Raw genomic sequence first — 22,554 nt, forward strand, 5'->3', positions numbered from 1 at the left:
GGTGGGATGATGTTTGGACTGGACCGGGCAGTTATTTTATAATTCGAACACAATGCTTTTTGAATCTTCTGGGCTTTACTGGCGCGTCGCCTATGAACACAGAATACCGCTTATTAAGGTATATACCATATTTATTATTAAGAAAATCTAAAACCACACAAAATGAATTATATTTGTACGAACATTACCTGATTTCAGGTAATTTGCCTTTTACCCTAATGTTAAGGAAAAATCCCATCATTGGCGATAAAAACACACATGGTTGTATTTACCAGTTCTTGGCCATTGGTAAGAAAACACAACTACATGTGATAAAACCGAAATGTTATGTTTATATGTAATATAAAAAAAATATTTGAACTCAAGAAATGTACAAGTTCTTTAAGTCCTCGTTACCATATTTGCTGACTAAATAATATGTATGGTGGATTTATGATATTGATAGAATAGAAGATATGTCCATGCCTATCTCTTCCACGCATTTATTTAAGTTCCGAAGGGTCGCCCTCCTTGTGTTTCCTTTTATTATATTTATTATTCTGTGACTATTCTGAACTTTATGGGGATGGATTTCAATGGACTTGATTATACAACACACATCAAATATCTTCAGAAAAAATAAAATATTTAGGAAATTTAATACATGCAATTTTATGTGTACAGTCCCCATTGCTTTAAAGAAGTTTATCAAATTTACCTACATTTTGAATATTTACAATACTTTAGGCAAAAGCAGTTTTGTTTAAAATGTCATTTATTTGTATATATGTATGTATAAGTATAAAGTATAGTACAGCACATATTTTAGTATATTTTTTATTGATAGTTTACATGTTCAATTACACAAGTTTTCCTCTATTGCCTGTTTAAATCATACAAAATTGAACTACTATCGCCCTTTGAGGATGCAGTTATGTACTTACATATCGGTATATTAGTTTATTTTTCGTGTACTGTGGTTATATGTGTTTTATGAATCGTAAGCCTTTCATTTCTTAGCAGTCCAATGCGTCTTACTATACCAAAACTGTTCCCTTGCAGGTATTTGGAATAAGTTTGCTAGCTACAGAAAAAATGTGAAATAATGTGCTTACATGTAATTAAATCACCTAAACATTAAATACACTTTTGATGTATCAATTTGAATATAATAAATACCACTAAAACATCAAAATAGTATCGGAAAAATAACAATGGGTTAACAGAATGTTTCAAGCGGTAAACAAAAGACTTGCATAAAATAATGTTTATTCCTTTAAAACAGAAGTGTCTATAAACATTTACAGTGGTTGTGTATTTCATACTCTAATAACTCTAATAAATAACATTGCATTTGCAAATTAGAAACCAACAAGTCCACTGACTGAATTTCGCAAGCTAAGGGCCGATGACTATATCCTTTTGGATAGCTGGCGATCAAGCTTGGATTGTGACAACTTGTGATCCTTGTGGCTTATTTAAATTTATTTTTAGTGCAATTAATCAACAAATAAATAAATACATGCACTTTTACATTACAATTAAAAAAAAATACGCATCCTGATCAAGCTCAAGGCGTTTTTTCTTTTAATTTTTTTTTTTTTTTTTTTTGTTGCAGCAATCTCTTAAATGTAACTTTTCTCTTGCCCTCCCTACACACATTTAGTCCTAAACATTATTATTTACTTAGTTTTATATTGTTGCTGCCTCTCCAATTATCAATCTTTGCATGCAGTTGTTTGTAGTCACCAAATTTCCTGTTTTTCAAAACCCAGCTTACAGCTTCAGCTTGTACTATACTATTTGACCTGAGCCCGGATGTGTTGCAAAAATTCATAATATGACAAACTAGATTCACTGCGATCGTCCGTTAACCTCTCAATGAACTGCGCCTTAGCCGTGCTCGTATCTCTGCAGGAAAAATACATTCTTTACTTCTACATATATAGACTAACTTGTTGGACTTACCTAATTATTTGGACAAGTGGCGCATATGGTTTATCATAATTCAGGCGCAAGATGAAACGTTTTAGTATATCGTTTTCTGGGCTCACAACATTTGGTAACCCATACACATAATCGGCAAGTTCAGCTGTTGAACTTACACCTGCAGAGAAAATAAGTGATAGAAGAGTTAGCCTGTGATCTCATCATTAATACATACAACAAATGCATTATAATATAAACGGAACATTATTAAACGAGTAGAATGATACGGTCATACCAGCCTGAATACCATTGAATACGCTGTACCCACTATTAAAAGCTCACTATGAAATATGATCGACCACTTAAACGTCGACCGCCTTGTTCCATAATGCTGACTGAACATACGAGAACACAGCCGCATGCGCTCACATACACATACAACGGTACGTATAAGCTGAGCAGCATGAGAACGTTACCCGCTCTTGTTCACTGTTAACACATAACATAATTATGAAAAGACAAATATTGTATGTTAACTGCTTAAGTTCAGTAGTAATTAATACAGAAAAGTGGGTCTAAAGACTTAAAATTCCTGTTAAATGCTAAATTAGGTTATCATGTCGAAATAAACCAAATAATCGATGGTACTTAGAATATCTCTTTGGCTGCTATATAGCTTCATAGCTAGTATTACTATATGCACATTTAAAGCTATATTTAAATATTTGACTAAAATGAAATAATAAATATAGGTACACAGTAAGTACAACTCACCTAAGACATTATCCAAGATTTCTGTGGGTACATTTAAGCCAACATATAGCATTATAAGTGTGCCACAGTCCATCAAGAATATAGAGCGCGAGTCGAGGCTGCAAAGCATAAGAAACTTTATTTTAAAAAAAGGAATATATAGATAAATATGACAACTTACTGTTCTGCCGATAGTTGCAATCGCGGTACCTCTGGCAACGGATTATCCTCATCGTCGTCATCATCCTGCGTCGTACTCACATTTGAGTTGCGTGCATGGTAGAGCAATCCATCGACTTTGTAAAGTTCAGGATATATAAACTTCATAAGCTGATCGAGCGGCAAAGTCTTCATGCAATCCATGGCATAAACGCGATCATCAAGACGCGTGCTGGTGCCCACGCGGAACGCAGGCTTTAAGTGTATACAAATATATTAACTGATTGATTTATATTGACATAATTATTTACACAACTTACGTGCTTGAGTAGCGCTAGAATATAAAGTGGCAGCAGTGCCAAGCTTCGTGGTGCTATCAGTTGACCTGACTGACCAGAAGGCAGATTTTGTGCAATCTTAAATGCGTTAAATATATCGATGGTTGCATTTATGAAGGCATCGCGTGCGTCCGACAAATTGGATGCTATCGAACGGTCAACGGCCATTTTCGAAAGCAGGCCCACAATGGCCTCCGTGTCGGCGGCATGCATTACCTCCGGCAGCGAGGCGGTGACAGGCAGACAGACAGTGTGGACGCGAATGCGACGTTCGCCCTCGCTGTTCGTGTAGAGCAAAGCGGCCTGGAAGCAAATGGTCTTCACATCGGTCAAGCTCTCTTCGTACGAAATCTGCATGCCATAGCCCGCATCTGGGTTGACATTGGGCAGTGACAATAGGTCCGTCGATCGCACAAAGAAGTTGCCATGGAATGTGTGCACTTGGAGTCCGCGTGTGCAGCGTATACGCATGACTGCCTCAAATCCGATCTTGCGTGTCAGATAACGCTTAAAGGACTGTCTGAACGAATCTACATGATGCTGCTTTGTTTTTTGGTACAAGGGGAAGTGGTGAATGCAACCGCCACTGTGTTTACTGATGCCAGCTGTAAATGTTTAAAAAATGATAAACTATCTTTTTGGATCCCGACGAATAGTGCACACTTACATATGGTGGCCATATCGCTATATTGCTGATTCATCAGAAACAAGTCCACAGCAATCTGAAAGCCTGAACACTCTAGAGCATAACGCTTATAGAAATCTGTTGCCGGATTTAAATGTGCCACGTCTTTGGCCGAACGATTATTGGGATCCTCTCGTGGTTCCAATGCACCGGGTCCTTTGTTAGGGAGGCACGATTGAAAGACTGTAATGCGTCCACCCGATGCTTGCTGCAGTCATTGATTATCGATTAGTTTGAGATATATGTAAAGGATTGCTATTGTACGTACCATCAATTTAAATGCCACTTGCAGTGCTGCGCCTAAGGCCGATCCAGGATCATGAGTGTTCGCAAAACGTTTCGGAAGTTGTTTTAGCAAATCCTTGACTAATTCCTTGCATTCTTTAAGATTCACCAATAAACTGTCTGGACGCGGCAGGAAGGCATCCTCAATGTCTAGGAGCGTCATCTCATGCGGCTGATTAAAGCCCTCACCCATACTATAGAAATGCACATAGCTGTCGTAGCAAATGAAACCAACTTGGGTACGCGCATCGCCGGGCATATCATCTAGATGTCTGTTTAGTACAGAGCAGGCAGCTTCCAAATAGCCGCTCTGTTGCGCTATAATTGACACATCGAATAGAAACAGATACATGGCCGGCTGTGGTGGACGAAGCTGTAAAGAGTTGGAGAAAAAAGTGTAACTATTCTCCAGGACACATGATTTTTTAGGGATGTATGTATGTATTTAAAAGAATAGCATAATATTAACTTTATCATGAACATTTAACATGAACTAGATAAAATTTTTATGAGATATGAATGGCTTTTTTATCTTTATCCACTATTTTTAAGGAAACTCGATCTAATTAACTTAAGCGAAGTAACGTTAGTTAATTTTTGAGGCATTTAGTTTCTTGTTCTTCGTTTATACATACCATATATTCGGAGGGCGCTATAAACTCGATTGTGCTTGAGCGCACTTCCGGCCTTCGGGTAACATCCCCATAAGTTTTTGTGGCTGGATCAAATTGAAAGTCCTCGGGCACTGTGGATTCAAGGATTGCTTAAAATATTCTGGTACAGCTCACACACACAGTTTACAACTTACGCTCGTTGACACGATAACATAAATTGCATTTCCACATTTTGCTATCCACAAAATACACAAACGGATTGATGTATGTACGGCAAAGTCGGCACCGAACGATATTGATGCACTGTATAACAGGCAGACTCTGTGGGTTGGGCGAGTATAAGTAGTATAATTACATAAGTTAGCGGCGCACATTCGTTGGACTTACATTTACATCACGAAAAGGATGAATCACAATGCCAAGAGGCAATCGAGACTTTTGCAGCAGCGCATTACTCTCAGGAATTTTGGCTAGGGTGCAGCGTATTATGCTCGGACTGCAGTTGATGGATTCATGGAACTGATTGTGGAGCACCACTTTTGGTGGCGGCAATGTTGCTGGTGATAAAATGTGCCTGTTTTGCATCAAATCAATGGTGTCCTGTCCCCAGAGGCGACTGAAGCCCTGCTGGGTGACACTTAGGGGCGCACCAAACTGAGAGGGTGCTGCCGCACCATAAGCCTGTGGTTGTTGTGACTGATATTGCAAGGGCACAGTGTTGGGCTGCGTACCAAATGCACCACTTTGTGGTGGTGGCGGTGGCTGCATTGACTGTGTCGGAGGTGATTGATATGGGGGTTGTGCCAGCGGAAATGGTTTTGAATAGATTTGTTGTTGAGGCTGCTGCATTGTTTGCTGTTGTTGCTGTTGTGTTGTGTGTGGAGGCAACTGAGGTTGTGGTTGATGCGACTGTAATTGATTCGGTGGCATCGACATTGGTGGTGCCATGTGCTTCGATGTGGGTGGCAGCAGTGGCTGGGCCAAGGCATTAGGTGGCAGTACAGGCTTTGAAACTCCTGGCGGCAACCACTGACCCTGGCCTGGCAGAGGAGGTTGTACCACACCTGCACTAGTTGCCTGTGGCTGTTTTATTGGCTCTTGCAGTGAGCTATTATTTGGTGGCTGACCTATTCCCATAGCTTGCTGTTGCGGAGCGCCGTACGGTGTTCTGCCACCCACAGTTGGACTTTTTATCTTAGGAAGACCCGCTACGCCGCCGAAAATATTTGCTGGATTTTTGTTGACTGGCGTGGATGCGGCAAACATGTTAGGCACTGGGTTATGACCCTGCAGCCCACTGGCGGCTAGAAGGGTTTGGGCGCCGCTGGTGTCGAGTTGGGCAGGAACAACGGACACACCTCGGTAGTCAGAAATATTTACAGGTCCCCTTTGTATGTTGGACTGAGCTGCTTTTGGTGGTACTGTAGAAGTTGTTGTTGGTGGTGGTGCTGCTGATGATGCTGGTGGAGGTGTCGCAGGCATGCCATTAATACCACCAAGATTCAAATTTTGTAGATTGCTAGTCAAAGTGGGCACATAACTATGAGAATCAACCGCTTGTTGCTGCGGTGGTGACTGCAGCGGCTGTTGTTGCTGTGTAAGTGTTACACCAGTGTAGATTGGTTTCGGGGGTGGTGCAGGTGGCGTTGCGCAGCTAGTTAGCAAGCCAGGCGATGCAGTACGCGAGGAGTTGCTGCTTGGTACACCATTGCTTCCATTTGTAACGATCTGCTGCCCGGGCCCATTGAGTGTGGGAGGCTGTCGCAAGTGTGGGGGCAAAGTGCTGAGTGGGCTCTGCACACCCTGGGCAGTTCGAAAGTGCGGTCCATTGATTAATGCAGGCGGTGTGGCCGCTAAACTATGCGGTGGTAACTGAGCCGCTGTGCTTGATGTTGGTGGCAGAAATTTATTCACAATGTTGCTGTTGAATTGCGGCGGAGGATGTAGCGGAGCCCCTGCGAACGCATTTTCAGGACTTCCTGGCTGTTGTTGCTGAAATTGCTGTTTCTGTTGCAGCAATTGTTGCTGCTGAAGGTAGTGCTGATGTTGTTGTTGCTGCTGATGATAAGCTTGCTGTTGCTGATCCAACTGTATGGCAGGTGGAGGTGCTCCAGGGAGACCATTAACCAAGTTATTTTGGTTACCATTCGGCGCAGGTGGCGCATAATTCGTATTATATGCTGACATTATCGCACCTACACGTTTAATTCATAGGCTTATCCAGAGTAGTCAGCTAAAAAGAAGAAGATAGACAATTAGTCTTCGAAAAGCATCATAAGATGGTTACAATTGAGTCCCACGAACCGAAATGCATTTTATCGCGTCTTCATGCACTCGAGGGACACTGCTGTATGTCAATGTCTAGGCTTGAAGGTCGCCGACGTTGAACTGATTCTTTTATCTTATCTTTAGCAATCGAAATTACAATATCCACTGATACTTGGTAAGAATAGCAGTTGCTTTAGCCCTGACGAGTAAAACAAAGGCCGCCAGCGTGGAAAACTAATGATAATTCTTGTATATACACTGTGTTTACATTTGGTAGAAGGAAAGGGGTTATTATTCTAAAAGAATTTTTCCTGAAATTTCTTTACAAATATGTATAGTGAGCATCAGAAGCCATACAATAAAGGGGCTCATAGATTTTTTACATTTCGATAAAATGGTATAGCTACCTGCACGGAATCAAGCACGTAATGAGTGCCTTAAATTACTATCATTACCTTTATGGAACACTATTGATAGTCAAGCATACATATGTATGTATGTAAGTAGCACACGCTTAGTAGCAGTATCAACACTAATTTGAAAATGGAAATTTGTACATTTCGACTTCTGGCATACATATGTAGTATATAGTATACACATAAACTTATGGACGTGCTTTTTATTTAAACAGCTTCACTTCAGAAGCAAGCTTAAAAAGCAAACAAGACAACAATAAAACTTTGATAAAGTATCTTATGAACTACGGCTTTCAGAAGCGTGTGATGTTAACCTTGGCAGAAGTATCAAACTGTGATCGCTGCCAATGGCACAAAGCCAGACAGGGGCCAGAGCATTAACTAAAACGTATGCATACGTATTTGATAGCTGAATGATTTAGCGTTTAATCGAGCAGTCGCGAGCACTACTGCCATTGACCCAGTTCGCTGCCGACTGTGTGTCTAGAACTTACGGAAGTGCAAGGAACATCTCAGTGGGTGGATGGGTTTTTGTCCAAGCACAAGCAGATGTTTAAACGATACAAGACTTGGTGTGTGCAATCATATGTTTAATTGAATTAATCATAATGAGGTAAAACAACAATTCCAATGAATGGGACAAATTGTTAAGGTACTCAAGCCTACTTGCTACTACAGGCCGCAGTCGCTCCAAAAATTTGATGACGTATTTTTGAAACCAGCAAGTTCACAATTTGGTGTTTCTGCTGTGGGGACTTTTGGCCTTTAGGTTGTTGACGTTGCATCGTGCCCCAGGTAAAACACCAACGCAAAAATGGAGAGCGCAGGAGCGGGACAGTATGACAGGATAGACGTATAATAATATATATTGTCACTGTTTTGCATTTTTGACTTGGGCACATACAAATAAAAAAAGTGTTTCGTTGGAAAAAGGGCGTTGGAATGAGTGCGTGTGTGTCACTGAATTTTCATACTTGACCAGCACTTGCACTTTGTAGTTGACTCTTCTTCTTCTGATTCTTATTGAGCATTAATTTCACTGGACTTGGCGACGAAGAAACTTACATATATACGCTTTCCACAGCGCTTTTGTTGATTATGTCGATTATATGTTTAATTACGTTTTATATTTTCTTGCAATGCACTTTTTGTTTTATTGGCATTCGTTTTCAACAATTTCTCATCACTTTGCACGCAACACGACCGAATAAATTTTTCGTGGATGGCCCGTCTCTCTCTCCTTCTGCACCACCTAAGAATCGCGTATGCAAGGCCAACACTTTCGCACGCTTGTGCGTATTTTAGCAGATAAATCAGGGATTGTTTGATTGTTATTATTATTTGTAAATGAACTGGATGGTGCCCACGAATTTATCAATAGCCTGCATGCAAAAAATATTTGCACGGCAGAGCTGCGTACGCGAGAGAGACCGAAAAAATAACACTTAACAATTTTGAGCAGTGGTGGCCACGTCAAGTTATTACAGCACTTGGGAGGTGGTGGCAACTCTGGTTATGTCAAAGTGCGGCCTTGCCAGCTGTATGACATATCTATCTGATGGCTATGGCGCGAAAGCAATAGTTTGAAATAACTGCAATGGTGCAAGGAAATCAAAATTCCCTTTTATCATATCAAAATTGTCAATAAAACTCATAAAGATTTAGTGGAGAACAATTTTATTTGCAATAATTATTGTATCATGATTTTGCAATCAAACATTTCTTTTTAGAAACTCGTAAAAATATATTTATGTATGTATGTGTAGTTTATGGTTAGTTTCAAATAAATTGCTTTTTAAGGTCCTTTATTTGTATTGTGTATGTACCTAAGACAATTTTAGAAGCTTTATTTACTTCGTTCGTTTCATTTTGCTTTAACTTTGCTTGAGAGTATCTGTAGTTTACAAAGAATAGAACTTTGTTGTGGGTATATAAATTGTATTGCATAAAGCCTGTGGCAAGTGCCTGCATATACATAAATTAAAATTAGGCTAGCTAGGTATAGTTAAATTTAATTGTGTAGTTATGTTTTTACTGTATGTTTCAATTGAGCTTTAAAAACTCGCTGTGTTTGTTTATAAAGCTTTATTCTTCATTGTGACATTGGAATTTTAAACGGAATATGTTATAATACTTAAGTGATTGTATTCGTGAAAATCATTTAATAATATAAAAATAATAAAAACGTGGCAAAAATAATTGTGCAGTTGATGTTTTGCTGGTAAAATCGTCTTTAGCTTAGTTGCTAATTTTCTGTATTGTATTTCGTCTATAGCAGAGTCTTTTATTTAAAAAATAGAATTTCTATGCTTAAATCTCTAACGTTTCGTACTCTATAACTTTGATATATCCCATCATTTGCTGTTTGCTTGTTGGTTATTAAAGTAAAAGGTATTCCTTAGGTGTTCTGTATTTTGCATTTAACTGCGATTGCCTTTGAAACACACTAGTAGTTGCTCTTGAGTGTATAGACTAATTCGAAGTGTTTGATCTTTTTTTGTTTAGTACATATTGCATTATTTTAGCATTAATATTCACGTTATCATCTTCTTTTTATGTGCTTGTATACTTTAATTTTATATTTGTTTTTCAAAACTGTGTTGTTGGACATTTTAGGCTTGGCTTTAAGTTTTTCAAAATATTTACATTTATTAAATCTCTCTTTTTGAATTCTTTCCTGCATTTGTTACGTTGTATCGTCACTGTTTATCTATGTATAAGTTTGCGCACTTGTGGAAATTGCATATTTCAATGTTATTATGTTATGCATGCGTTCTTGATATGAATTATGTATGGATTTTTTTTGGTGTTGTTCTTATTTTTGCCATTGAAGAAATCTCAGTTCATGCATTATCTCTTTGACTCCTTATCTTGCAAGTACATGCGTTGGCTCAGGGGCTTCGTGTATATCCAATTATCACCCACGGGCTTAAAGTACTGTGGGAACAAATATCATTATAAATTTTATGCTGCCAATCAATTGCAAAAATACCTTATGTTCCCAAGCTAAATCATATTCCTTGCGAACCTTGGCTTGATCGCGTTGATATTGCTCCACAATGCTTTTAGCATTGGTGGCTCGCTCGATGTCGTTAAACCTATGAGAAAACATTGGAAATATTTCAATTATTCCTTTAACTTTTTAGAAGAAAAAATAATAATGTGGGTATAGGTTAGCTTTTTACTTGAGTCCCGCCGTCACTTCCTTCCAAACACGTCGCGATTCATATTCATCCTGCTCGACGATTGGTCGAACTTGTTTCTTAAATATGGGTATGCGATTTACGTCAACGAATACTTCGGTTTTCTAGAAAATTTAAGATGCACAAATTCGCTAATTGTTAAAACGTACACAACCTTTTTTAAAGCACACATACGCAACACACAAAAACATCATCCATAATATATAAACAACACAATTGAAAAATTTGGTCAGACAGTATTCTTAGATAGATAAGTAGGTAGTAAAGTTTTGATATGAAGCAATTGTACGTGTCTATATTTTCTAGATAAACAAAGTAAACACACAGAAATGGTCCCAAACTATTTAAGAGATAAGTACAAGTATCGTGAAAAGTAAGTGGGTTAGAAATGGGTTAAGATACAATGTGGCTGCAATCTCGTAGTATTTTATAGCAGCGTTTAAAAGATGAGTACGATTAGGGCTCACAAAATGATAAAAGAAATTAGTAGATACATTATACTAAACAATAAATATTGAAAATTAAAACATTGAATTGAAAATACAACTTACATTCTTATCATGCCACTTGGCCTCCATAAGACCACTCCACTCGCCAGCAATTGAAACAAAGGGCTTTTTATCGTTTGGCGAATAAATCTAAAATAATATAATTATTTCAATATGTGCCAAATTGAAGAAGTAGCTCTCATCAACTAACCTCAGCTGTCACTTTATTTCGTTTGCCACCATAGAAGGGTTTGGTTAAAAACTCAACATGTGCATAATATCCTGTTTGGGGGCATTTGATTTCAACTGAGCCACCCAACTCAATCCAAGGCACCGTTAATATAGACCTATGATATAATTTTAACATTACTACAGATCAATTTTGGGGGCAAATCAATCATCCTACCGGCCATAACCGTTCGGAAATGTTACATAATACTCCTCGCTGCGGTCCACCAATGTCACAATGCCTTCTCCAATATTATGAACGCCAATTGATAGGCCCAAAAATTTTGATTTGGTCCAGACATGTGCGGCAAATGTGATTTTCTTATTGTAATGTTCAGCATAAAATGCCGAAACTGTAAAATAAGGAAACATTAATCTGGATGAGGATTGAACATGAATTTAATTACGCACTTGGCGGATGATGCGAAACCTGCTCGGCCAAAAATGTTAACTGATCCCGACGGCACCAGGGTATGGGTCCATCCCTGACTGCAAGCGCATCTTCATCTTCACCTGAATATTTTAAAAGTGACAATTGGAATATTTATGATGAGATTACGTCAGGCTTGTTCAAGTTCTCGTATTCAATCAACTTAAGCGGAGTCGAAGGTGGCATATGTTCTTAATTTCGAGATATGATTGAGTAACTTAGTTTCAAAACTAACGACTCCTTGAACCTTGTATTCGAGATTTGAAGATTTTTTCAATTTTGAAACTGGTCTGTATAATTTATGCATACCTGGTATATCCCAGTGACACTGAAATACCTCACCCAAGATGGGATTGTAGGGTTTCTTTGCCACCGCACTCTTACGTCCTGCATGATATGCGCTCAAGTACCAACGACATACCTGGACAATACGATCACGTGGACTGTCCAATTCAGAAATTCTATTGAAACCAATAATAATCAATAAAATGTCTTAGAAAAAGATACGCACCAACACTTACTTGAGAAATAAATCGGGATGTGCAAAATAGTCAGCATACATCTCGAGAAGAGAACGACGTTCCAAAATGAATGTCGGCAGCACCACTTTGGTCAGATCCATGCCAATCTTTACTTGGGATAACAGATGGGTAATCATTGAACCATGTGCCTCCATGCTGAGGTCAGTTTCCTCCTCCTCCTCATACAAAGCATCGTAATCGATGCCATTGTCATAGCTAGGCGTACGAGCGATGGCCCCCAATGCTCTTGTCGGTGTTGTAGTTGCCGCATTATTTGCTGCCGTCTCGTACTCATCGATTTCGGGCAGTGTTGACTGCTGTTGTTTTTGTGGTGTGAGGGTCGCCTGTGTGGCCAAGTCGGCGCTGGCGAAGCTGTCCGGCGACTTTTCGTGCGTTGGCGACGTCTCTGCAAAGCCGCGCGTGGCACTACAAATGAATGAAGAGGGAGTATTACTTGTTGATTAAGGCTCTTGTACTAAGATATCAAATAAAATAAAATTATTGCGTCATGGCTGAGATTCAATTGCTGGTAAATGAGTGGCGTCCGTATGTCCGTTCTTTGCGACCACATTTGTCAGGCCGTCCATTGTTGGATGCCGCATTATTTATGAGTTGTAAAATATATATTTTACGTACGTGAAGGCTGCTCGGTTGCTGGGAGGCTGCCATGATGTCAGCCTTATTTAACTTTGTTCGCTCAGTTCATTTAACATTTATAAGACAAAACACTTGAAGCTTTTCCAAGCGCGCGCACATATACACGTACTTATTTATATACATAAGTATGTATGTATATGTACCTCTATATAGACAACACGTACTTGGTGCCTTCTTACCTGAAACTAACACGACGTACCCATTTCTTCAACATAGCGACGACAAGGACGGGGGCACGGAGACGATTTAAAATGTACACTCGAAGGAGTGTGCAGTACGCACAAATTGCACGCTTTTCAGTGCGTGTACGTCATGTGCGTGTGTTTGTGAGACTTGAAAATGGGGTGAGCACAGTTTTTGTTGCATACTTGCAAGCGCTCGACGCAGCTAGTACCAGACCCAGCCTTTTAACCACAAAACACTTATTGCAGAATCAAATGAAATAGTTCAGACACAAAAACTAAAACAAAATCGAACAAGTTCAGGTACGGTTGCCAACAAATAATTCAACTTGCAGCTTCAACGTCACTCATGAATGGCGAATGCACCAATAATCACAAACTAAAAAGCAACATAAAACTAAAACGTATAACGACAGCAGGTTTAATTAAATTGGACAGCGAGCAAACTGGCAAGCAGCGAGTGCGTGCTTAGTAGTTCCAGCGCTGGCGACAATGTTGGCGATAGCAACCGAAAGCAGAACTGACTGGCGACAGGACGACGATATGAGGCGGGCGCCCGACTCTTGGTCGGTCAGCTGTGTGCTGTGAGTGCGAATTTGGTTGAGGCTCCTGGGCATACTTGGGTATTTTCAACAGCGCAGCAGCAGTTGGGGGTGGCACCTAAAATACTAGTATTTGCCTATATGTATGTATGTACATGTACATATTTGCAATTTATGGGCAAGTGCCGGAAATAAAAAAGCGAGTTTTGGGTTTGTTTTTCCCAAAATATTCGTATTGCATTTTGACAGCAGATGCAGAGCGCATGCGTCGCACGAAACACGCTCTCAGATATATATTCGCCTCAGAGCTTTGCCAGCCTCAATTTTATGGTAAGACTACGATATAATGGAGCTTATACGAAATTGTTGTAACTTGTAACAATGTAACAATAAAAGTTTACAGACAAATAACACTTTTTCAAGGCGTCCAGTCATATATATCAGATATGTGCCATTTTTAATCTCTTTTAATTTCTCATACTCCGAGCATCGCGTGTATTCATCATTGCATAGAAAGATATTCGCTCTGTAGAATAATGACTGTAGTGCATATTTCTTTGTGTGCTTATATATATGTGTGTAGCTCGTGGGCTGAAATACGATTACGCAGATGGCCGGCACACGGTCATATGGCGACAGGGAGCAAGGAAAAATGCATTGATAGGTATATTGGTTGTACGGCACAGCAAGTGACAAGTAATTGGTGGACTTTGTCGCAAGTTAACTCATTAGATAGTGGCATAATTGAGGCAGTCTATAAACGTGCTAGGTCTGATGTCAGCAATTCAATTGTTGAAGGACTTACCAGGCACTAGGTGAGCTGGCCAGGCTCGTGAACGGGTCATCGTAGGCATCATAGAAGTCTTCTTCGCCTTCGCTGCTCGAATAAGAGGTCTCAGGTACGGCTAGGCCCAATGGCGCTGTGGTGGCTGCAAGCAAACAAATAGAGCACAAAACGATTGCTTTTTCAGTATGAAATACAATGTATGTATAGTATATGACGCCAGTCGTCGGCGACACATGTTAAATAATCAGAATAGAATTTGCGTATTTACATATTATTAAGTCAGCACCTATTAACTAGTTGGTTTCTTTTTAGTGCGAGTGCAGTTGGGTGCATGAAAGCCCTTGGTTTGTGCGTTTTAACATATAAAGCCACACATACGGGTACAGGTACAGATACACATACGTAGCGACAAATCACATACCGGCCGCAATTCGTAATCGTTGTTGAGGCATCGAGTCAATGCAACATATGCCAAAGGCTATGCCATCCGTAATGGACTCTTCAGGGCTCCTGGCAAGCCATACCTGTGTGGCTGTGGCATTTGGAAGCTGTTGCGTAACAGTTGTTGTATCTGTTGTTATTACAGAGGCTGCAGAACATTTAGAATTAGAGTCGTGCCTCATTCAATGTCAATGCCACGAGAAATACAAAATTCTCAACAGCGCCCCAAAACAAATGAACGAAGGGGGAAATGAGAAAACGGCAGAATTTGCGCTGCCAAAATTTGGCCCCCAAAAATATTTTTGTGCATTATTTGCTTTTGACATTTACCGTTTTCCGCCGTTGAGTCATCCTCGTCGTCGCCGGCACCGCTGCTAGCACTACCCAAGTGTTCGGCCTTAAGCCCCGACGCTGCCATTGCATTTGTCGCTGTGCTGGCTACAGTTTCCACGCTTCCGCTTCCGTCGCCGCCCGACGCTACCATCGTTGTGGGCCCGTTGTATATGCCGTTTATGGGGTGTGCCATATTTTTAGCTATTTGTAAACTTACAATCGAGTGCTTGATATGATCCAACATGGCCTGCAAGGTAGATGACGAAAATTCATTGATTTTCAAACGCTGCAATCGTGCAATAGACTTAAACAGGCAAATCACAGTGGTTTGACATTATAGGAATAAATACGTCGAAATACCGATATATAATATACTGCTTATATAAGATGGTATATTTAAAAAAAAGAGGTTATTGTTTGTAGATGTAGATGCCTAAGGTTTCTTAACTATTTGCATTTATTAACAGGAAGGGATGTTAAAGTCGTGCAAGCCGGACAGCAAAATACTCTGTACCCAAAAATACATCAGCAACTTCAAGGACGAACTGGCGGAGTATTATTCCGCTATATCTTTTATGGAGACGTAAATTAAGGTAGAGTTACATATATTTTATTTTTATTTTTAGATTTGATTTTGTAGTTTTGGAACTTAGGACTTTGTAGTGAAGGGAAAATAAACCAAAAATGTAATTGCATGGAGAGTATAAAAAGGTTACTAAAAATATGTTTAGTTAAATTTTGCGTAAAATGTAAACGAATGAAACGATTTACTGAACCGTCAGTGAAATTATAAGTAATCGCAAACACCATTTGGAATAAATATTAAACTCATTAACATAAACTCATCCACATATGCCTAATAAGGGTTTGTTTTATTTTGTTGATGCTTCATTTAAATAGTTTATTTCCGATCAAAGGATACCTACTTAAGAGATGTTTAAAATTAAACGATAACACTATTTGAAGGAATGGGATCCGTACTATTTTCCAAAAGTGAGCATTTGATTCATTTTTTTTTAGTGTTTGGTGCTACAAGTTTTGTTTTAAGTCCATAATTGCATATACATATTAATTTTGAAGTCATGATTGTGAATACTCATTCGAAAGATGTTTAAAATGCGCAAATATAAAAATAAAATGCATTTATATTAGCACCTATTTAAGTCTAAATTTTGTCTTTAACAAAGAAAGATTATTATTTTGGTTCTATCTCAGTCCACTGTGCAAAGACACTTGTGAGTGGGGCTAAGATTTTATTTTATGAAATTTTAATCGGTTTGTCCGTATCAAGGGACGCACTGAGCTGCAAAGCAGCTGCTGGGAAACAGCAGTTTTCTCAAGACTGCTTGTACGAATGTAAACATATATATATATGTATATATACATATGCATGAAAATCGGTGTATGTATGTGGACGTTCAAGTGCAATTTCGTAAATAGTTGATAACTCACGGCTCAGCCTTGACTGTGTGAACTTATGAAACTTGATTGAAAATCAATAGCAAATGATTTTAGTTTCTCTTAAAGAAACATATGTTTGTAAATTTGAAGCTTGTCATGCTAATGATAAGATCCAACTAAATTTTTAGCACTTTAAATTGTAGATTTGAAAGGGAGTTACAAAATGAATTTCAGTGAACAGAAAGAATGCTGTGAAAGCAACGGTGCGGATAATTCCCTTGATATGGATTTACTGGATCCGGAAAAACACAGCATAGATGAAGTGCGCGCTCAATTTGAGCGTTATAAGAAGCGTTTCGAGGAGCAGCAGGGTGTGCTCCAACTGCACCAATGTGCTGGCTTCAATGCGGATCTCGTCGAACTGCAGGAACATGTGAAGAGCTTGCGCGCCAACATGGATAAGTTTCATGAGCACAGTACGGCTTGGCAGCAGGAGCAGATGAAAGATTTGAATGAGATTGAATTGGCGCACTCGGTGGCATATGACATTAAAATAAATGATGACATTGCTAAAAATAAGGCCCCGAATAATGAGAAAATACTTGTGGTGACCTGTGGATCTAGTGCATGTCTGTTCGAGAACTGCCAGCGTCGGGTGGACAGCCAACTACTGCTTCTGCACTATCTGATTGACCACAGCGACCAGTTTGATGATATGCAAAAGTGCCATGGCATTTTCGAGGGCGAACGTGTGGTAATTTCATTTAATCCGAAGAAGTGCCACTTCCGTCAGAATCAAGTCCTCGGTCTCCTCACCTATGGTGGCACATTGGAGCAAAAGATTGCCCAACCGAATCGAAAGCTGATCTTCAATAGTTTTCTACCCAAAGAGCATCTCTACATGCAGAGCCATGTGCCTATTGTGGTACTTATTTGCAAGACGGCTGCAAGTGCTGTAGTTTCCAACAAACTTCTAGCCGAGAAGATGCAGATGCGTGCCAGCAAGGCCGATCAAATATTTGTCATGTGGCTGGTTACGCCCAATAACAAACTGCATTTGAATGCCACTCTCTGTCTTTGTGGACGCGATGCGGCTGTGAAGGCATGCAGTATTGTGACCGTGCGGCCTGTGCAGGAAAGTCAGAACACTTGCCGATTTATGCCTGTGGATGCCAACTATTGGCGTTTGTCATACAACGAGGTTCAGAAGATTTCGAATGGCTTTAGGGATGAGTTACATTTGGAGATTGGTTTGACGGAGCTCAGTAATCAAAATATGTTTAATTAGGGCTTTATCTTTGAATTTGTAACTAAGATGAATTAAATTTTTAAAATTCTGGTACTTACACTGGCATTATCTTGCAGCGCCTTGCACTTCGTTTGCTCCTCGGTATCGCTCAGCTCAGCAATGCGTTTGTCAAGCGCCTATTGCAAAATGCAAAGATTTATATAATTCCTATACGACTTGCATTTTTTTCTTCTTATTGCAACTCACATTTGTTTGCTCAATCATCAATTGTAGGTAGGCGTCCGCCTCAGAGACTCGGCGTGCCAACAACTCTAAATGATTGGAGCGTTTGCCACTCGTTTCTTTCGTATAACCGCCGGCGATGTAGAAAGCGCTCTGACTGTCCCAAAGACGCAAACGATTCGCGTGGCGTCGTATTGTGTCCTCTAGACGTCGCACCCACTGCTCGCGCTCCTCGCAGTGTCGCGCCTGCATGTGTTGGGGCGAAAATAGGAAAGTGTGCGTGTGTATTGAGGATGTGTGGGTGCGCCCGCGAGTTACAAAAAGTTTTATCGTTACAAAGTTCAGCGGCAGCGTCGATGAGAAAAGCGCAAACAACAAATAAAATGGAACAAGCAAAAACAATTTACATTAGTAAGGACATACAAACATATGTATATAAATATGCCCAAAAACTTATTTGCTGCATACGTGCCTGAAAGTGAAATGTCTTGTGATCCACGGTGATGGTAAATGTGTTATCCTCCTGATCATCAATACCGATGACTGCATCTTTAAGACGGACACAGCCACGCCGCACGCCCTTCATCATCTTCTCCTTGGACTGAAAGGAATAGAGACACATATGAGTAACATACCTATTTGGAATTTTAACTAAACGTAGCTTTATAATGCAAAACCACGGAAGCGTCGGTCAATCTGCTTGTGCGTCTGGCTGACGACAATTGCATGTACATATATTGTTTTTGTAAGTTCACACGCGATCAATCTTTTGCTTGTGCGTCTGGCTGGCGCTACTTACTAAAACATAACGGATAGAGCCCTGGGAGCTATAACGTACCCATCGCTGGTTTACATACGTAGCCATCGCTGGTTTACATACGTACCCATCGCTGGTTTACATACGTAAGTATGATTGGACTAATTTTTTAGGTTCTATGTGCGCACTCATGTAGGTCTTTAGAATCACATTTAAATAAATTAATTCACCAGCTTTGCAACTAGCGATTAAAACCATGCTGAATGTGTGGCCACTGGTCAAAAGTATGCGGAAAGTCGGACGCGTTAGAAGGTTTAATTGCGTTCTAAAATTTTGCTCACCATTCTGTGCAACAATTCGTAAAAGGACATAGGAATTTATACCCAGAGGATATACATATATTGAAAACTCGCACAATGGACTCCAAAAACAGTGCGTGGCTGTAGTTTAAATAAAATGTTATATTTGTATAATTCGTTTTCAGTAGTTTCAGAATTTGTCCATCCAACGATCATGTCCACACCATGCTTTATGGTTTCCGTATTGGCTATTTATTTAGTAACTGTGATCTATTTGGGGCCGAGGTATGTAACCCATAGAACTTCATACCCAAAATATCACAAAAAGAGAATGCTTTGGATAAGGTTTTAAATGTTTGCAGAATAAAAAGAACTCAAAGTGCTAAATAACGAACAGCTTAGAACTAGATAAAAGCATACACATACTAGCTTGTGGACCCTGAACTTTAGCGAATTTTAAGTGACAAAAATTAAAAATTCAATGCCTATTTATGCACATACACACATCCGCCTAATGCAATTTAGTTCACTGGCCCTCGATAGAACATACACTACGCTAAGCACATACAGAATAGAAACAAGACTTGAAAATAATCAACAATCTATTTAAATCAAAGGTTTATGCGACGTCGGCAGCCGTTTGATTTAAAGCCAATTATTATACTGCACAATGTTATACAAGTACTCTCGTGTATTTACACTGTTAATGAGGTAAGTGTATTCCTAAATAAACCGCCAAATTTAATTAACTAAAATGTTTTGTAATTGTACAGATTCTACAAATTACGGGCTACCAAATACTGCTCTTCTGGAAATGTTCTCTCGTGCCCGAGACACATGAGCTTCTCGAGCGACACTTTAAACTTTCATACTTTCTTTTTTGGCTGAAAATCTCTGAACTAATTGAGACGGTGATTTTCGTGTTGCGAAAGAAACAAAATCAAATCACGAAGCTGCACGTGTTCCATCATATCGCAACAGTCACATTGATTTACTTGCTGATAAATCACAATGAGAACAGTACGTAACTTAGCTGACAGTCTATTAACATTAACTAATTGGTTCATTTACGACCATCCTCACTAGGTTTCAGTGCATTGTATCCAATATTCCTCAATTCCAATGTGCACATAGTTATGTATTCCTACTACTTGGTAGCTGCTGTGGCGGATAAGAAGACAATACGAGCTCTGACGCCGGTAAAGAAGTCCATTACGGTAATTCAGATGGTGCAGTTTCTTTTCATATTAATGCAGGCTGGCATCGTCTCGGTTAAATGTGGAGTGCCCAAGCTAGTCTTTTTTTATTTTGTTGCGGTCATTTGCTTCATGTTTTATGGCTTTTATGATTTCTATAGGAGTTCCTATAAAAAAGCGCAGCGTCGCAAGAGTTCAGCGACTGCGAAATGATTAAATGCATGTGTAAATAAATCAGAAATATGTACTCGTACACTCCTCGCCACTTGAATAGGACACCCTATCTACTCTTTTTGCAGGTGCTTATAGCTCGAAAGCGCATTGATAAACTAACGGTATTTTTGTGAAACTATTCTTCTCTCTCTGTGACAAATTACATGTTCTGGAAAAGAGTCGTTATTTGATTTTTTCCACTTTCTGCTAGCATTTACTGGAATTTACACTGAATTTTTGCGCCACTTGATTTTATTTTTCGTTCATCGCACTTTTATGTTAATTTCGAAGATATAATTTCAAAAAAACATAAAATGGGTCGAGGAAAAGCCTTAACCGAGTTTGAAAAAGGACAAATCAAAGCTTACAAGGACGCTGGGCTATCTATTGCCAAAACAGCTAAGAAAATCGAGATCTGGATAACAATATAAAAGTATACCCGAACTAACCAAAGCGATCGAATAAGCTTGGAACTCGATTTCGCTCAGTAATTTGTCAAAGTGTTGTGGCTCAACACACTATTTAACAAATATTTTGAAGTCTAAAATACTTAAGTTAAGGCAATGTTTGTGTTAAAAAGAATCGGAATTCTCTAAAATGTTTTTTTTTTTTTAAAGTGTCCTATTCAAATGGCGCAAAATTCGGACCCCACATTTTGTCGGTTTTTCATTAATAATTTTTTGTTAGTACTTAAAGCTTTATCATTTTGATTTAATGATAACCAGACTAAAGAGGTGTCCTATTCAAGTGGCGAGGAGTGTATATTTAATATGTATAGTATGTGTTGTGGGTCTATGTGTCTTATGAATATTATAATACACTGCGAGGAGCTGCAGAGTTTTTTAGGTGCACAATTTTGCATTTGTTCTACACAAAGCGACAGATAAGATTAGACATGGTGCTGTTAAAATTATAGGTAGATAAAAAAACATATTCAGTGGGGCTTGTGGTTGCTGCTGTCACTCATACATTCAAGGTCACGTGAAACCACGAAACCACGCAGCAACACGAACTCACCGTGTAATAGGACAGGAGACCCGCATTCTCATCCAGAACAAAGAAACGATATTGCCAGCCCTTCATAACATTTGTCCATTTGCTGAGTGTGCCCTCCAACGTAGAGGAGCCGGCAGATGCCAGCCCAGGCGATGACATACTGCCTGCAATACTTCGAACCGCCTATCAGCTGATCTCGAAATCCACTCGTCACCGGTGGTGGTAGAACTGGTCCGTGTCAGAGACAGCGGTGACGCAATAATCCCGAACGCAAACTGCTAATTTTACGGCAGGCGCGGCGTTTAAAACTTCGTTGGGGCACGCACAGATGCAAAAACAAAGCATTTAATTGTTGTTGCAAGCGGTGCAATTTTATCACGAACCGAAAGTTGTACAAGTAAGCAAAACAAAGGCACCAAAGTCGCACTAAAGGCGATTACATTGCAATCAACTCCAATCGTTGCTCGTCTTTGTTGTTATTCACACATTTTTTTGTTGCAGTTGCACTTGGAATTACAAATGAAAAAGTTAAAAAATAAAACAATTCGTATTGCTGCTGCTGCGCTAGTGATGCACTAGTTTTACGCGATGAATTGATATCGATAAGCAATGGAAGAGTGGAAATAGTCGCAGGCATCGAGTCGGTCGATATATTTCCAATTGGTTTGTTACCGATGTAGTCAATTACTTATAAATTTAAATATTATTATTACAATATTTATAAAATGTAAAAAATAAATGTATGATAACGCGCATGCAGAAATATTGTGTTTTGGTTGACGGCAGACCTGGTATTAATCATTGAAGCATCAAATATGTTAATATGTTTAAACTCACAGCGTACACCATAGCATTGCTGTATCGATATTTTCTCGAATGCATTCTCGAATGCGCTACACTTATCGATACTGACGGCAAAAGGAACTGCCAACCGCAAACTAATTACCAACAGGGCGCAAAATGTATTTATTTAAAATGTAATT

General features: G+C 39.4%; 4 protein-coding genes and 1 long non-coding RNA gene across 10 annotated transcripts; 3 read left to right on the forward strand and 2 right to left on the reverse strand.

The window, feature by feature from the left end:
• Positions 1–1,231: 1,231 nt before the first annotated feature.
• Positions 1,232–8,832, reverse strand: LOC115627072 (protein transport protein Sec24A). Its single transcript, XM_030522623.1, has 11 exons — positions 8,492–8,832; positions 5,130–6,975; positions 4,937–5,063; positions 4,764–4,873; positions 4,112–4,501; positions 3,826–4,051; positions 3,141–3,763; positions 2,843–3,075; positions 2,683–2,780; positions 1,948–2,086; positions 1,232–1,890 (listed from the first exon to the last, which is right to left on the reverse strand). The coding sequence occupies exons 2-11, from the start codon at positions 6,927–6,929 to the stop codon at positions 1,779–1,781; spliced, it is 3,858 nt and encodes a 1,285-aa protein (XP_030378483.1). The 5' UTR covers positions 6,930–6,975; positions 8,492–8,832; the 3' UTR covers positions 1,232–1,778.
• A 382-nt stretch (positions 8,833–9,214) lies between these two features.
• On the reverse strand, positions 9,215–22,091 carry LOC115634531 (oxysterol-binding protein-related protein 9). Of its 4 annotated transcripts, XM_030532344.1 has the most exons (16): positions 21,593–22,087; positions 18,583–18,711; positions 18,135–18,356; positions 17,987–18,064; positions 15,236–15,485; positions 14,886–15,053; positions 14,483–14,606; positions 12,297–12,722; positions 12,085–12,236; positions 11,757–11,858; positions 11,524–11,698; positions 11,329–11,464; positions 11,181–11,267; positions 10,612–10,733; positions 10,419–10,524; positions 9,215–10,363 (listed from the first exon to the last, which is right to left on the reverse strand). In XM_030532344.1, exons 1-16 carry the CDS (start codon positions 21,728–21,730, stop codon positions 10,277–10,279), a joined length of 2,502 nt encoding a protein of 833 aa, XP_030388204.1. In that variant the 5' UTR covers positions 21,731–22,087; the 3' UTR covers positions 9,215–10,276. The 4 variants fall into 4 exon arrangements, with proteins under 4 accessions (XP_030388204.1, XP_030388211.1, XP_030388228.1 ...); XM_030532351.1 differs by lacking the exon at positions 14,886–15,053 and having other exon boundaries at positions 21,593–22,085; XM_030532359.1 differs by lacking the exons at positions 9,215–10,363; positions 10,419–10,524 and having other exon boundaries at positions 10,608–10,733; positions 21,593–22,091.
• On the forward strand, positions 15,544–15,933 carry LOC115634585. The gene is made up of 2 exons (XR_003996448.1): positions 15,544–15,647; positions 15,706–15,933. It is a non-coding gene; the product is annotated as an uncharacterized LOC115634585 (long non-coding RNA).
• Positions 16,848–17,981, forward strand: LOC115634558. Its single transcript, XM_030532379.1, has one exon. The coding sequence runs from the start codon at positions 16,863–16,865 to the stop codon at positions 17,925–17,927; it is 1,065 nt and encodes a 354-aa protein (XP_030388239.1). The 5' UTR covers positions 16,848–16,862; the 3' UTR covers positions 17,928–17,981.
• On the forward strand, positions 19,147–20,615 carry LOC115634565 (elongation of very long chain fatty acids protein AAEL008004). 3 transcript variants are annotated; one of them, XM_030532400.1, is made up of 5 exons: positions 19,147–19,299; positions 19,355–19,451; positions 19,784–19,877; positions 19,940–20,186; positions 20,253–20,615. In XM_030532400.1, the coding sequence occupies exons 1-5, from the start codon at positions 19,284–19,286 to the stop codon at positions 20,573–20,575; spliced, it is 777 nt and encodes a 258-aa protein (XP_030388260.1). In that variant the 5' UTR covers positions 19,147–19,283; the 3' UTR covers positions 20,576–20,615. The 3 variants fall into 3 exon arrangements, with proteins under 3 accessions (XP_030388260.1, XP_030388270.1, XP_030388252.1); XM_030532392.1 differs by having other exon boundaries at positions 19,169–19,299; positions 19,352–19,451; XM_030532410.1 differs by lacking the exon at positions 19,355–19,451 and having other exon boundaries at positions 19,166–19,299.
• Positions 22,092–22,554: the final 463 nt, after the last annotated feature.

The sequence above is a fragment of the Scaptodrosophila lebanonensis genome, unplaced genomic scaffold (assembly GCF_003285725.1).
Source record: "Scaptodrosophila lebanonensis strain 11010-0011.00,11010-0021.00 unplaced genomic scaffold, SlebRS2 tig00000001-arrow-pilon, whole genome shotgun sequence".
Taxonomy (NCBI): domain Eukaryota; kingdom Metazoa; phylum Arthropoda; class Insecta; order Diptera; family Drosophilidae; genus Scaptodrosophila; species Scaptodrosophila lebanonensis.